At 39.3% G+C, this 12,296-nt stretch overlaps 1 protein-coding gene across 1 annotated transcript in view; it reads left to right on the top strand.

Annotated features, from left to right (window-relative positions):
* Positions 1-12,296, top strand: part of GRM8 (glutamate metabotropic receptor 8) — a 1,278,142-nt gene that overhangs the window by 1,150,512 nt on the left and 115,334 nt on the right. Inside the window, exon 9 of the mRNA XM_089684442.1 lies at positions 8,422-9,357. Within this exon, the coding sequence (XP_089540568.1) occupies positions 8,422-9,357 (936 nt within the window). The remainder of the gene's footprint in view (positions 1-8,421; positions 9,358-12,296) is intronic.

Raw genomic sequence — 12,296 nt, 5'->3', positions numbered from 1 at the left:
GCATCTTTAAATAGTGCGCCCTGCACTGTCATTGGCCGGCTAGGACGCACCCCCGGCTGTCATTGGATGCCTGAGGCGCGCCCGCGGCTCCTACTGCGCATGCGCGGCGTCCTGTCAGCCGCGGCTCGCCAGGACCTAGTGCCTGTGTCCCGGCGCGATCTGCCGCCAGTGCGCATGCGCGGGGGATGGCGCCGCGATCCGGGACTACGGAGCCGCGTTCCCTGACATCAACCCAATAAAACACTTTTGGGATGAATTAGAGTGGAGACTGCGAGCCATGCCTTCTCATCCAACAACAGTCCCTGACCTCACAAATGCACTTCTGGAAGAATGGTCAAACATTCCCATAGACACACTCTTAACCTTGTGGACAGCTTTCCCAGAAGAGTTGAAGCTGTTATAGCTGCAAATGGTGGTCCAACTCAATATTGAGCCCTACGGACTAAAACTGGGATGCCAATAAAGTTCATGTGTGTGTAAATGCAGTCGTCCCAATAGTTTTGGAAATATTTGGAAATATAGTGTGTGTGTATATATATATATATATATATATATATATATATATATATATATATATACCCTTCTGCATCCAGGATATATGCCCTTCTGCACCGTCTGGTCATTTATGTGCAAGGACCGGACAGGCAGCCATTAAGTACCATACTTGGTCAAAAGTGGGATTTACAAGGGAAAAAATTGCTGCTAAACTATATTTCTCTTCTAGCTTGATTTTAAAAACTGAATGGGATCCCCCCAACTCAAACAAACTACATAGGGCACCAGGCACTACCCTCAGGGACTTAAATAAATTGCAATAATTAAATTGCAAAGTTGTAATAAAATTGTAATAAATAAGTAGTAAAAAGTATCGTTATTCAGGGAGCAGGTCTTTTAATGAAGCTTGAAGAGCAACATTAGTAATACATAATTCCTTTAATTAGCATGCTTGGGGAAAGCCTTAAACCTGCCTGTAAAGTGGCTGAAAGCTGTGTAGCTGCTAAATGACATTACCCAGCTACTTTGTTCTGCAGATAAACAAAAATGGCAGTATTCCCTTCCACATCCATAACAGACCCATATCCTAGATTAGGGTCTGCTACTGTATTAATTGTAAGAGGGACCCCACAAACAATTCACGGGGTTCTCCCTTAGAATATATATACTCATCATATCCCTGATGAGGGTCTGGTATAGATTTAAAGTGTCCCCATGCAAAATAAAATGGTGTGTGTTATCCCAAATTTCATACCAGACCATTTTAGTCTACTATGTGTTTTAAAAGGGAAGCCCCTGCAAAAAACCTCTATCTGAGCATGCAGTCTTGCTATCCAGGAAAAGATGACATTAAGCAAGCCTTCAACTTAAGGCAGAGTACTTTACTAATAGAGGGCCCCTGGCAAAGCACCTTGTCCCCATGTCAATGAGAACAAGGACTTATTTTCCACATCCCTATCCTAAAGTATATGGGGGTCTGCAAGGGTGGAAATGTCATAATCTGTAAGCCCCCTTTAAAATAAAGTGGCTTTCATATACTGTACCCCCCCTCCCGTTAATGAATGTACATAGTACATTTAACAGTGTAAATCCATCATCAACCCGATCATCTAGTGACTTATTTCAATCATTATAAACGATGACACACTGAAATAAAACTTGCTGACTGTTAATATATTTGCTCCCCACAAATGATATTTCCACAGCTAGAAGCTAAATGTAAACAAAGAGACAGGATTTCCAAGGCAACATCAATCATTTTGCTTTGTTACATTCATCTTCAGGGCTGGGAAAAGCCATTTGTGGCAAAGACTGCATTAGAAGTTGATGTGTCAAAGAGTTGGCATATTTTTCTTTTGGTGGATTGTTGGTATTTGCATTCATCATGATTGACATGGATCTACATTGCTGAGCGATGGAAATGATAATGGATTTACACCAAGGGACATGTTTCTTTTTATTTTTGAATAGAGAACTTTTTGAAACATGTGGTGTGTTTATTTACTGTTTAATATTTTGGGGGGAATTAGTGATTAAGGTACTATGTACCCCTGAATCATCACATAGGGGTGGGTATTTGGGGGTGCACTTATTTTAAAGGGGTATACCAGTTACTGATTAATACCCCTCCAAAACTGACCCCCACTTCCAACACACCAGAGATGTGGGGAAAAGGCCCCTGTTCTCATCAACATGGAAACAAGGTGCAGCGCAAGGTAAAGGTTGAGGGTAGGTGGCCTTGCATAATTCAATGGGGTGCAGAAAGTCCACTGCCCCCTTTCATGACCAGCCAGGCTGCATGCTCAGATACAAGTCTGGTATGGGTTTTATGGGAGGCTGCCCTTTTTGCTTGTATTATGCTTGGGTTTTCCCCTTATAATCTATACCAGACTACTATGTAAAATATGGGTCTGGGGTTCACACACTGCTGCTACATCCATTTGTCTCCAAAGGAGGAGCTTGACCAGACACAGTGACTGCTTTTTGTGGGCTTTTCATGTCTGCTTTTTATGGGCCCACACCCAAATTATAATCAATTTCACACCTGAAAAGCTACTATTTACATGTAAAACCATGCTTAAACATCCTCTTCTCACAGCGACTGAGCACTAGCCTCTCACACCATATTCAGTAAATGATGCCACCCAGGATTCCTGATGGTTTGTTTACATACAAAGGCTGGCTAGACATATGTAATTTATGATTGGAACAGCAGCAGTACTCATTCATACAGGAAGTGGATATCTGGGTTCCCGCTTGATCTAAAGTAAAAAATTCCCCCTTCCAAAGAACCTTCTTGCCATCAGAATGGGAAAAAGGGCATCATCCCCACATCCTTCCCCCCAAAAGAGAGTTCAGAGTTTGCTGGGGAAGGACTCTAGAAGCACTCTGTAGAAAAATATGGCTCCCAGATATCTGCCCCCCAGGTTAATGAGTAATGGATACTCTGTGCCCCTAGTTACTCAATTACAAAAAACTAAACAAATATTTTTTATTTAAAAAAGATGTCTCCTGATGTACATTAAATCCAACACCAATCACATTATCCTGCAATGTAGATCCACATCAATCCACAAGCCAATAATGTAGACCCGCTGATATGATGAGCTGCCTTGTCCAACAATCTTCATCTGCAGCTACTCCTAATGCAAATGACATATCCCAGTTGACTGTTGTATGTTAACATATTGGCATTGGATCCTGAGTAATGTCATTGACAAAGTAGAGTCATGATAATATTAAGTTAATGTCATCACCCAGGATCACCAGTACTTGGTTTGTTTACAAACAGAATCCAGTGAGGAGCTGTCTTTTTTTTTTTCGCGGTAGTATGACAGCCACAAAATGACAGACTATCAGTTAATGTTTGCATACAATCAGCAGTTCAGGTGGGTGAAGTGGCCAAATATAGCCAGTTTGTTTGTTAGTTTGCCAAACAGTGAATAGGCTGGGCTCTGACCATAATCATGTTAAACCCGAACTTGAAGTTCATCCCTAATAATAATGGCTGGTTATATTGTACTGAAGTAAGTAGAGTAGTCATTGACATAGGTTGTTTTTTTCTTCTTTAGTGCAGCATAAAGTCATATCTATTTGAACTCCTGCTATGTGGATATTTTGACACCTGCTCCAATTTATCTTCTAGATATCTTTATTAATGTTAAGTCTATAATATATTGTGGCTGTAGTGTAACTAATGAAAAATGAATCTGAACTTTACAAGTCCTTATTCCACTGAGATCTTTGTTGAAGTTTATTAATGCACCTGTTTACTCCTTATGCTTGATATGAAACTCACAATTCTTCTGTGTTAATAGAGAAGGTCCTAACAATGGTGCAATTATTAGAGCTTATACTATATGTATTAGTTATATTTGTGAAAAGATTTGTATGTTAAAAAACATGTTTTCCAAATCATGTGCTTATGTTGTGCATACCATACAATTAAAGTGTGTTCTCTCAAAGGTATATGACCAAACATTTGTGAAACCTGACCATCACACCTATATAAGCCTATGGGTCATCTCATTCTAAAACGGATATTAATGTGCAGTTATCCTCCTCTCACCTCCTTGCAGCTATTGAATTCTCTACTTTTCCGGGAAGGCCTTCCACATCATTTTGGTGTGTTACTTTGTGAATTTGAATGTGTTGATGTAAGATCTGGTACAAATTTTGAACGGGAAGACCTGAGTCCCTATCAGCAATCTAAATCATTCCAAAGGTGTTCTAAAGGGTGACGTCAGGGCTCTGTGCAGGTCAAGTTCTTCTGCAGCAAACTCATAAAACCATGTTTTGGACTTGGCTTTGCATAGGGGGACAGCCATGCTGGAACAAAAAAAAACAATTGACAGTACTTGTTGCTGGAAAGACCTGAATTATTTGAGGGGTGGGGATGGAGGGGGGCTTCACATATTTCAAATGTGAAGCACAGTAAGCAAAGTGTACAGACACAGCCAAGCAAATGGCTATATAGTGTAGGAATATTCCTGAATTAAACTTACATTTTATATCGTACCAAACTTTTCTACCACAAACATCAACATGTTGCACACACATTTTTAGAAATGGCCATGTGTATCATCTAGATCTATATAATAGATGTGAAATCAATAGGTCTATTAATATAATCTAATGCTCTATAATGAACCCAAACACACATTGGCCTTTTTTCAGCTTAACCACCTGTCTACTGGGCATTTGTACCCCCTTTCTGCCCAGGTCAATTTTCAGCTTTCAATGCTGTAGCACTTTGAATGACAATTGCACAGTCATGCAACACTGTACCCATATGAAATTTTTATCTTTTTTTTACACCAATAGAGTTTTCATTTGGTGGTATTTAATCACCGCTGTTTTTTTTTATTTTTTGCACTGTAAACAAAAAAGACCACAAATTTGGAAAAACAAAAAGTTTTTCTTTGTTTCTGTTATAAAATTTTGAAAACAGATAATTTTTCTCCTTCACAGATGTGCGTTGATGAGGCTGTACTGATTGGCACTGATAGGTAGCACTGATGGGTACTGATAGGCAGCACTGATAGGCACTGATAGGCTCCACTGATGAGGTGGCACTAATGAAGTGGCACTGGTGGGCATTGATATGCACTGATAGGCAGCACTGATGGACACTAACAGGCAGCACTGAAGGGCACTGACCGGTGGCACTTACTGATGACACTGACAGGCAGCACTGATAGGTGGCACTGATAGACGACACTGACTGGCGGTACTGATGGGCACAAATTGGCAGCACTGATAGGCAACACTGTTGGACACTGATGGGCAGCACTGTTGGGTACTGATGGGCTCTTTTGGGGCTGCACTGATAACCAGGGCACTGATAATAATAATGTCTCCTTTGACAGTTGTCGGTTATTAGCACTGCTTTCCACACCTGTGACAGAGTGAGGAAAGTACTGCCAATACCCGGAAAGTGTATTTACATGGTGAGCATCTGTGATTGGACATAGCTGATCCTGTGGTAAAAGGTCGCTGTGATTGGCCCTTTACCGTGTCATGTGTCTTTTGGACACAGCCATCACAAAAAGCGCCAGATGCATGCCGCTAGGGGCACGTGAGGGGCGTGTTCTGAGAAGACATCATATGACACCCTCCCAGAACTGGATGACCACTGTAGCCATCATTCGGCTATAGTGCAGTCAAGAAGTGGTTAAACACATATCCTCATTCAGCACATTCCTGAAACTCGCACATCTCCTGCACTTTCTGGGAAATGACATCCTTTAAAAGTGATGCTAGATGGACACAGAAGTGGAATGCTCAACCTAAAGAGTAAGAGCCCATTCACATTTGTGCGTCTTGTCATGCAACTTGGAGGCCCAAAGTCACATGACAAGTCACACCCTATGTTTCCCAATGAGTGCCATTTATATCTGTGCGAATTCAAGTCGTAACAACTTGAAACTAGTTCCTGCACTACTTTAGTCTGACTTTCATGCAACTTGAGGGCCATAGACTTCAATGTAAACCCTTCAAAGTGAATGATATACATGCAACGTGTGTGCAACTTTGTACAGCACAAACAATCATCCTTGGTCAAAACAGTCGCAAAAGTCGCACCAACGTCACACTCATCCACAGTTGCATACAAGTCATGTCAAAGTCGCACCAAAGTCACATCAAGTCGCATTGTAAAGTCGCAATGAAAATCACATGATTTTGAAGTTGCACAAGTTTGAATGGAGCCTAAACAAGCCAATGATATGCTCCTATCCATTCCTAAAGCAGTCCTATACTATTTTATAGAGAGGAACGTAATGTCATTGCTATTTCACTTGCTACTCCCATAGATAAACAATCATCTTAGGAAAAGTGTATAATTGTGTCCTAGTAACTCATTACTATCTTAACTTATCCTGTCCTACTTCATGGAGGAGAAAGTGATGTCAATGTGATTTTGCCTCCACATGTCCTAAAAATACACTCATTGTGGAGAAAGTATGGAGTTGTAACTTTGTTAATAGGAGAGTCACTTATCCTGCGTATTTCAATCCCTAATGAGACTGCCCAGATATACACCAAAGCAAACCCTAAATCTCAATTATTTTTTCTTTCTAAACCATCCCCTATGCAGTTGCATGGCCATAATTCCAGGAAGAGTGAGATTGGATGCCTTTCCACTTTTACTTGGCTGTTTGTACACTTTGCTTGCTGTGCTACACAGTTTGCAATGTGTGAACATTTGTCTTCCATTTAGCAGTTTCTGTTCTCTGTACCCAGGGCTAATTACACTTTCTAATTCATAACATGTCTGACATGTATCCTTTTATGCATATCTGCACCTCTCTGAGCATATATATTTTTTTAGTTACAGTCCAATAGTGTAGTGGTGTAATATTTCACATACCTTATTTCTACCTATAGTGATAGGCCTGGACCCTATGAAGAAAGGTACATCAATAGATATGCAGGAAATTCCTTCTAAAATCCAACATGTTTCACCATATACTTCATGGAGTCATCACAGGTAAAATGCACATGCTCAATGCACTTTGATTTTGATTTTCTTTCACTTTAGAGCACATGCAGTAAGCACTTTTATTTAATTTACTCCTGATGACACTGCAAAATAGATGGTGAAGCATGCTGGGTTTTGGGTGGAATTTTCTGCACTAAATATTTCATAGGGGAGCTGCCTGGACCTGTGAATGGAGATTGAAATAAGGCGTTGTGGTTATTGGAGGAGGAAAGATTTATTGCCAGTTTAGGGACTGAATCAGGCTGGAAATTGAAGGAGTGGTGTGTTGGGCTTCAGAGAGGTCAGCTAAGCCTTTCAGTAGCCAGACTGCACTTAGAACTAGTCCATACCTCGGGATAGCTAAGGAATATTACATTGTTTATCCCTTTTACCTTGTGTTAGGTAAGTTTTGCTTGCCATATGGGGGTATTTTCCTTCTCTTATTTCCATATATAGCCAACTTAGGTTAATTGTATGGAGTGATTTGTGTACGAGACATCTATAGATGCCAGAACAAGAGAGATATTTGACATACTAAGAGGAGTGCTTGTCAAACTGGTGTCAACCGCATTACAACTCCTGGCCAGTCCAGCTGCAGGCAGGTCTCCAATGCACTGTCCTTGGCTGTGCTGGTGGTTCCCAGTACTTTGTGGTCAGTGTGGATCCACAGGGAAGGCAGGAGTGATGTCAGCTCCCAGGTACAGCAGCAGTAGGTGTGGCATCTATTCAGAGCATGCATGCTCCTTCATCAGGTCTTTTGTGGAAATAAATTATTTGCTTTTATTGCTGAACTTAGATGGTGCTGCTTCTCAACTTTTTATAGTGCAGGAGACATCTCCATCCTTATATCTATTGATATAACTGTCTTCATATGGTCCAGGCATATCCCTATAGGTATAAAGAATGTATGTAAAATACTACACCACTAATCTATAGGACTGTAACTAGATATGATATTAAGGCATGTATATGCTCTGAGAAGTGCAGGTATGCATAGAAGGATACATATCAAACTTATTATGCATTAGAATGTGTGCTACACACTTGTGTCTTGGACTGTCTCTCTTATTTTTTCCAACTGTGTTCTCATGTGTAACTGTTTTTCTCTACCAATGATAAACATAACCCTGAAAAGTCCAGAACAGCACAAGTAAGCTCTTAATGGTCCTCTTCACTTTAGTGTACAAGCACTGCCATTTTCTTGAATGCATTGTCAATACAGTAGTAATGCTACATAGGCATTTGGTTTCCCATTAAATGGATATGGAACATTAAATACCATAATTCAGATTTTCCTCAGGCTATAATTGCCAGCATTTTACTGTTTTTACAACGATGTTAAATAATTTTGCAAATGTGTTTCTTTACCAAATAATTTCAATACTGTATTCTAAAATTCAAAATATGGATGTTCCAGAAGGTTTATTAATGTTTTATTCTTTTAGGTGGATGATATGCAGTGGACAAGCAAAGAACATACACAACCTGCATCTGTTTGTAGCCTGCCATGTAAGCCTGGAGAAAGAAAGAAAACTGTGAAAGGAGTCCCTTGTTGCTGGAGCTGTGAACGATGTGAAGGCTATCATTACCAAGTAGATGAGCTGACCTGCGAATTGTGTCCTTTAGATCAAAAGCCAAATACAAACCGTACTGGCTGCACATTAATCCCTATTATCAAACTTGAATGGCACTCTCCTTGGGCAGTTGTTCCAGTCTTCATAGCCATTTTGGGAATAGTTGCAACAACATTTGTAATAGTCACCTTTGTAAGATACAATGATACACCCATTGTGAGGGCATCTGGACGTGAATTGAGCTATGTGCTACTTACTGGGATTTTCCTGTGTTATGCCATCACTTTTTTAATGATTGGAACTCCTGATATGGTGGTTTGTTCTTTAAGACGTATATTTCTTGGGCTTGGCATGTGTTTTAGTTATGCTGCATTGCTCACAAAAACAAATAGGATCCATCGAATATTTGAGCAAGGAAAGAAATCTGTGACTGCTCCGAAATGTATAAGCCCTGCCTCTCAACTAGTGATTACTTTTAGTCTTATATCAGTTCAGTTGCTTGGGGTTTTCATATGGTTTGTAGTAGACCCACCTCATGTAATAGTAGACTATGGGGAGCAAAGAACATCTGACCCAGAAAACGCCAGAGGTGTTCTTAAATGTGACATTTCAGAACTTTCTTTAATCTGCTCCCTGGGCTACAGTATTCTATTAATGGTTACATGTACTGTTTATGCCATTAAAACAAGAGGAGTGCCAGAAACCTTTAATGAAGCCAAACCTATTGGATTTACAATGTACACCACCTGCATAATTTGGTTAGCATTTATTCCAATATTTTTTGGAACAGCACAATCAGCAGAAAGGGTAAGTAATCATAATAATTTCTTTAATATCTACACATGTTCCACTTTATCAAACTGGTTGAAATGATAAAAAAAACTAGTCCAGTAAGGTATGATATATTATTATGTAGTTGTCATAAACGTGACTTTCAATTGTGACCATGACAAAGATTTTTTTTTTTTTCTGTTTTTTCTTTTATATTAAAAATATACTGCATAGAAAAGTAAACTATTTATAATGAATTTTGATTTTAAATCTTGTGTTTTTCCGTTAACTGTTGAAAGTTTAAAGTGTGTGTCAGGGCTCAATTTAAAAAAAATAAACATATTGGCCACATTCTGACATACATACACATCTTCCGATGTTTTATCCCTTTTAAATGGATAAAAACCAGAAGAATACCCGTTGATTTGCCAGAAAACTTATGTGTTTCTAACTTCCTATTTGAGCACTGAAATCAGAGTCAGCCTGCCTGCTGGACTAGAGAACCTCATTTATCACTTGCTCAATCTACTGTACATGAATACATCGATTTTTATTTCCCCAGCATAATAGCACTGCTGCGTTTATTTCCAAAAGCCTGCCCACACACTGGGGTTGATGTACTATCATGAGAGCATGTTCACTTTGCAAAGTGAATTTTTCTTTAGCTTAGTGAATTAGGTGAAGCTAAAAGAATATTTCATTTTCAGAGAATAATGCAAGAGGATTTGTGCTGGCACATGATTGGATGAAGCAAGTACAGCTTCACTTCATTTACCGCAAAGTGAAAAGTATATACTACTTTAGTAAATTGAACCCTTTGTGTGCAGGGAGAGTGCTTTTGGAAGATGTCGTTCTGGGTGAGTGAAGTTAATAGAAACTGAGTAGGAACTGAGCTTCTGTAACTGTTTCTGTTTGCATTTTTTCACTGTGGCTCTTATTTTAGGGTCCAAGTTGTTTGTCATAGGTTGGAAACTTAAAGGGAAAATGCAACACAGATTTTCCATAAGATTAATTTTTTTATCTACTAAAGAAAGGGGAGGGGGTGTAGGGGTACTTAACAGAAAACAAGAATTCAACTTCTCATAAAAAATAAAAAAAAAAGCCCTATAAGGCCCCATAATAAGCAGAATACAAAGAATAGTATGCTAGACTAAGGATAAGTACATATTTAGGTGTAGATTATCTGTGTGGTAGGACAGGGTCGATATTTCCATGTATAGGCACCAAACAGTGCCAGTATGTTCCCCCCCACCCAACACCATAAAACCCTAGAGAAAAGTGATTACCATAATATTCTGATGAACCTGCCCCTGTACCCTATTTACATCAGGGACACAAAAAGAAAAAACAAAAAAAGGGGAGGGTGGAAAGGGTGTGGGAGGAAAGTAAAAGGAAAGGGAGAGGTAGAAGAAGGAGATTTACCTATCTCCCTTGAGAGGGTGGGAGGTCGGAACTCCCAATAGATCATCACATACCTTCTTAGCTTCAATTCTGGAGTCATTCCATTAGATGTTTTGTTTTTACATATTGGTCTGTCATGGTGAGGGTAAAAAGCCAAAATTGAAAGCCAAGAAAAAAAGTAGTAAGGCCTTGTTCAGAGCCATGTTTTACCACCACAAAGATGCACAAGTGTTGATTGGGTCCCGCTGCTGTCTATTGAGATGCAGCGGCTGCAAGGATACAGCCGCTGCTCCCAATATGATATTCATTTGTGTGTGGGTGAACTGCCCTGAATGCACAGTGTTTGTGTGCCTTGTTGTAGTTGGTGTCCCAAACATTGTTTACCAAGCACTAAGTATACAGTCTTATGTCCAAAGCTCTCTTAAGTACCTAAGCAGCTGTTTCAAACTTGATGAGACTGCATCCTTTCTTTACAATATTAACATTGTATATCATACAACTGTTAATAAGTTTAAGGATAGCTTCTTGTAGTTGCACATATTTTACTGGTGCTGCTTCACACATAGATGAGAATTTCAACAGTTGAAAACCTATTTCTTTATTTTGTGTGCCACCTTTTTGAAACTATATATGCATTATTTTTGCATCAATAAACAATATTGCATTCCTTTGGTTTATTACCAATCTTTGCTTCTGTGGTGAACGTTTATTTACATACTTTATGGGTGAGTAGGACATAGATTGAGGACTGACTATCAGTACTCTGGTTAAATAGATTTGTATCTTTTTTATAATAACTGTGTCATCTGAATAGCTTGTGGTCTCCTTGCAGATGATCTTTTCCAAATTCCTGACATACCATGCTTTGTTCAACACTGTTTATGTGTGGAGGGAGCCATCTTGGTAGCAGAACTATGCCTTTCTTCTTCATGTCAGATCTGCCCCTGGTGTCTGGTGATCTAAAATTTGGTGGGGTATTTTTAAAAAAAATGACAGGGGAAGATAACAAAGCACAGATCCACAATGAATGATGTAATAGCATTGAGATGCATGAACTGTAAATTCTCAGGTACAATGTTTTCTCCAGCAAGGAAAACTGCTTCATGTTTTAAGTTAATTTCTACTTTAAGTATTCATTGTGCAGCAAATGTATTTTAATTCAGAGATGAAACTTCTGAAAAGCATGGCTGCAAATTAACCTATAGAAAATCTATAGTTTGGGGGGTTTTAAAAACATTTTGTTAAACACACATATTTTAAACTGTTTTTTTTGTTTTACTCTCTCTATATAATCTTTATTTCATAAATGTGTTTAACTAAAACCATTTTATTATGGGTTTCCTAACTACAAAGCACAACAGAAGTTGTCCTCTAAGAATATTTCTCTTTTTGACCACTTGCTATCCTACGTATACATAAAATGTCCTGACAGCAAGTGATCAAAACAGGATCATGGCTGCAGCTGCAGCCATGATTCTGGTATAATTTTGTTCAGCCAGAAATTGGCTGCCAGGTAAAAGTGATCACTTTTACAGCACTGGGAAGACCCTCTCCCATTGCCCATGGTGATTCCT

The sequence above is a fragment of the Staurois parvus genome, unplaced genomic scaffold (genome assembly GCF_062004578.1).
Source record: "Staurois parvus isolate SC_StPar_1 unplaced genomic scaffold, SC_StPar_1.0 ptg000019l, whole genome shotgun sequence".
In the NCBI taxonomy this organism is placed as follows: domain Eukaryota; kingdom Metazoa; phylum Chordata; class Amphibia; order Anura; family Ranidae; genus Staurois; species Staurois parvus.
Note: the sequence above shows the minus strand (reverse complement) of the source record. Positions and strands in the feature narration are given on the sequence as shown.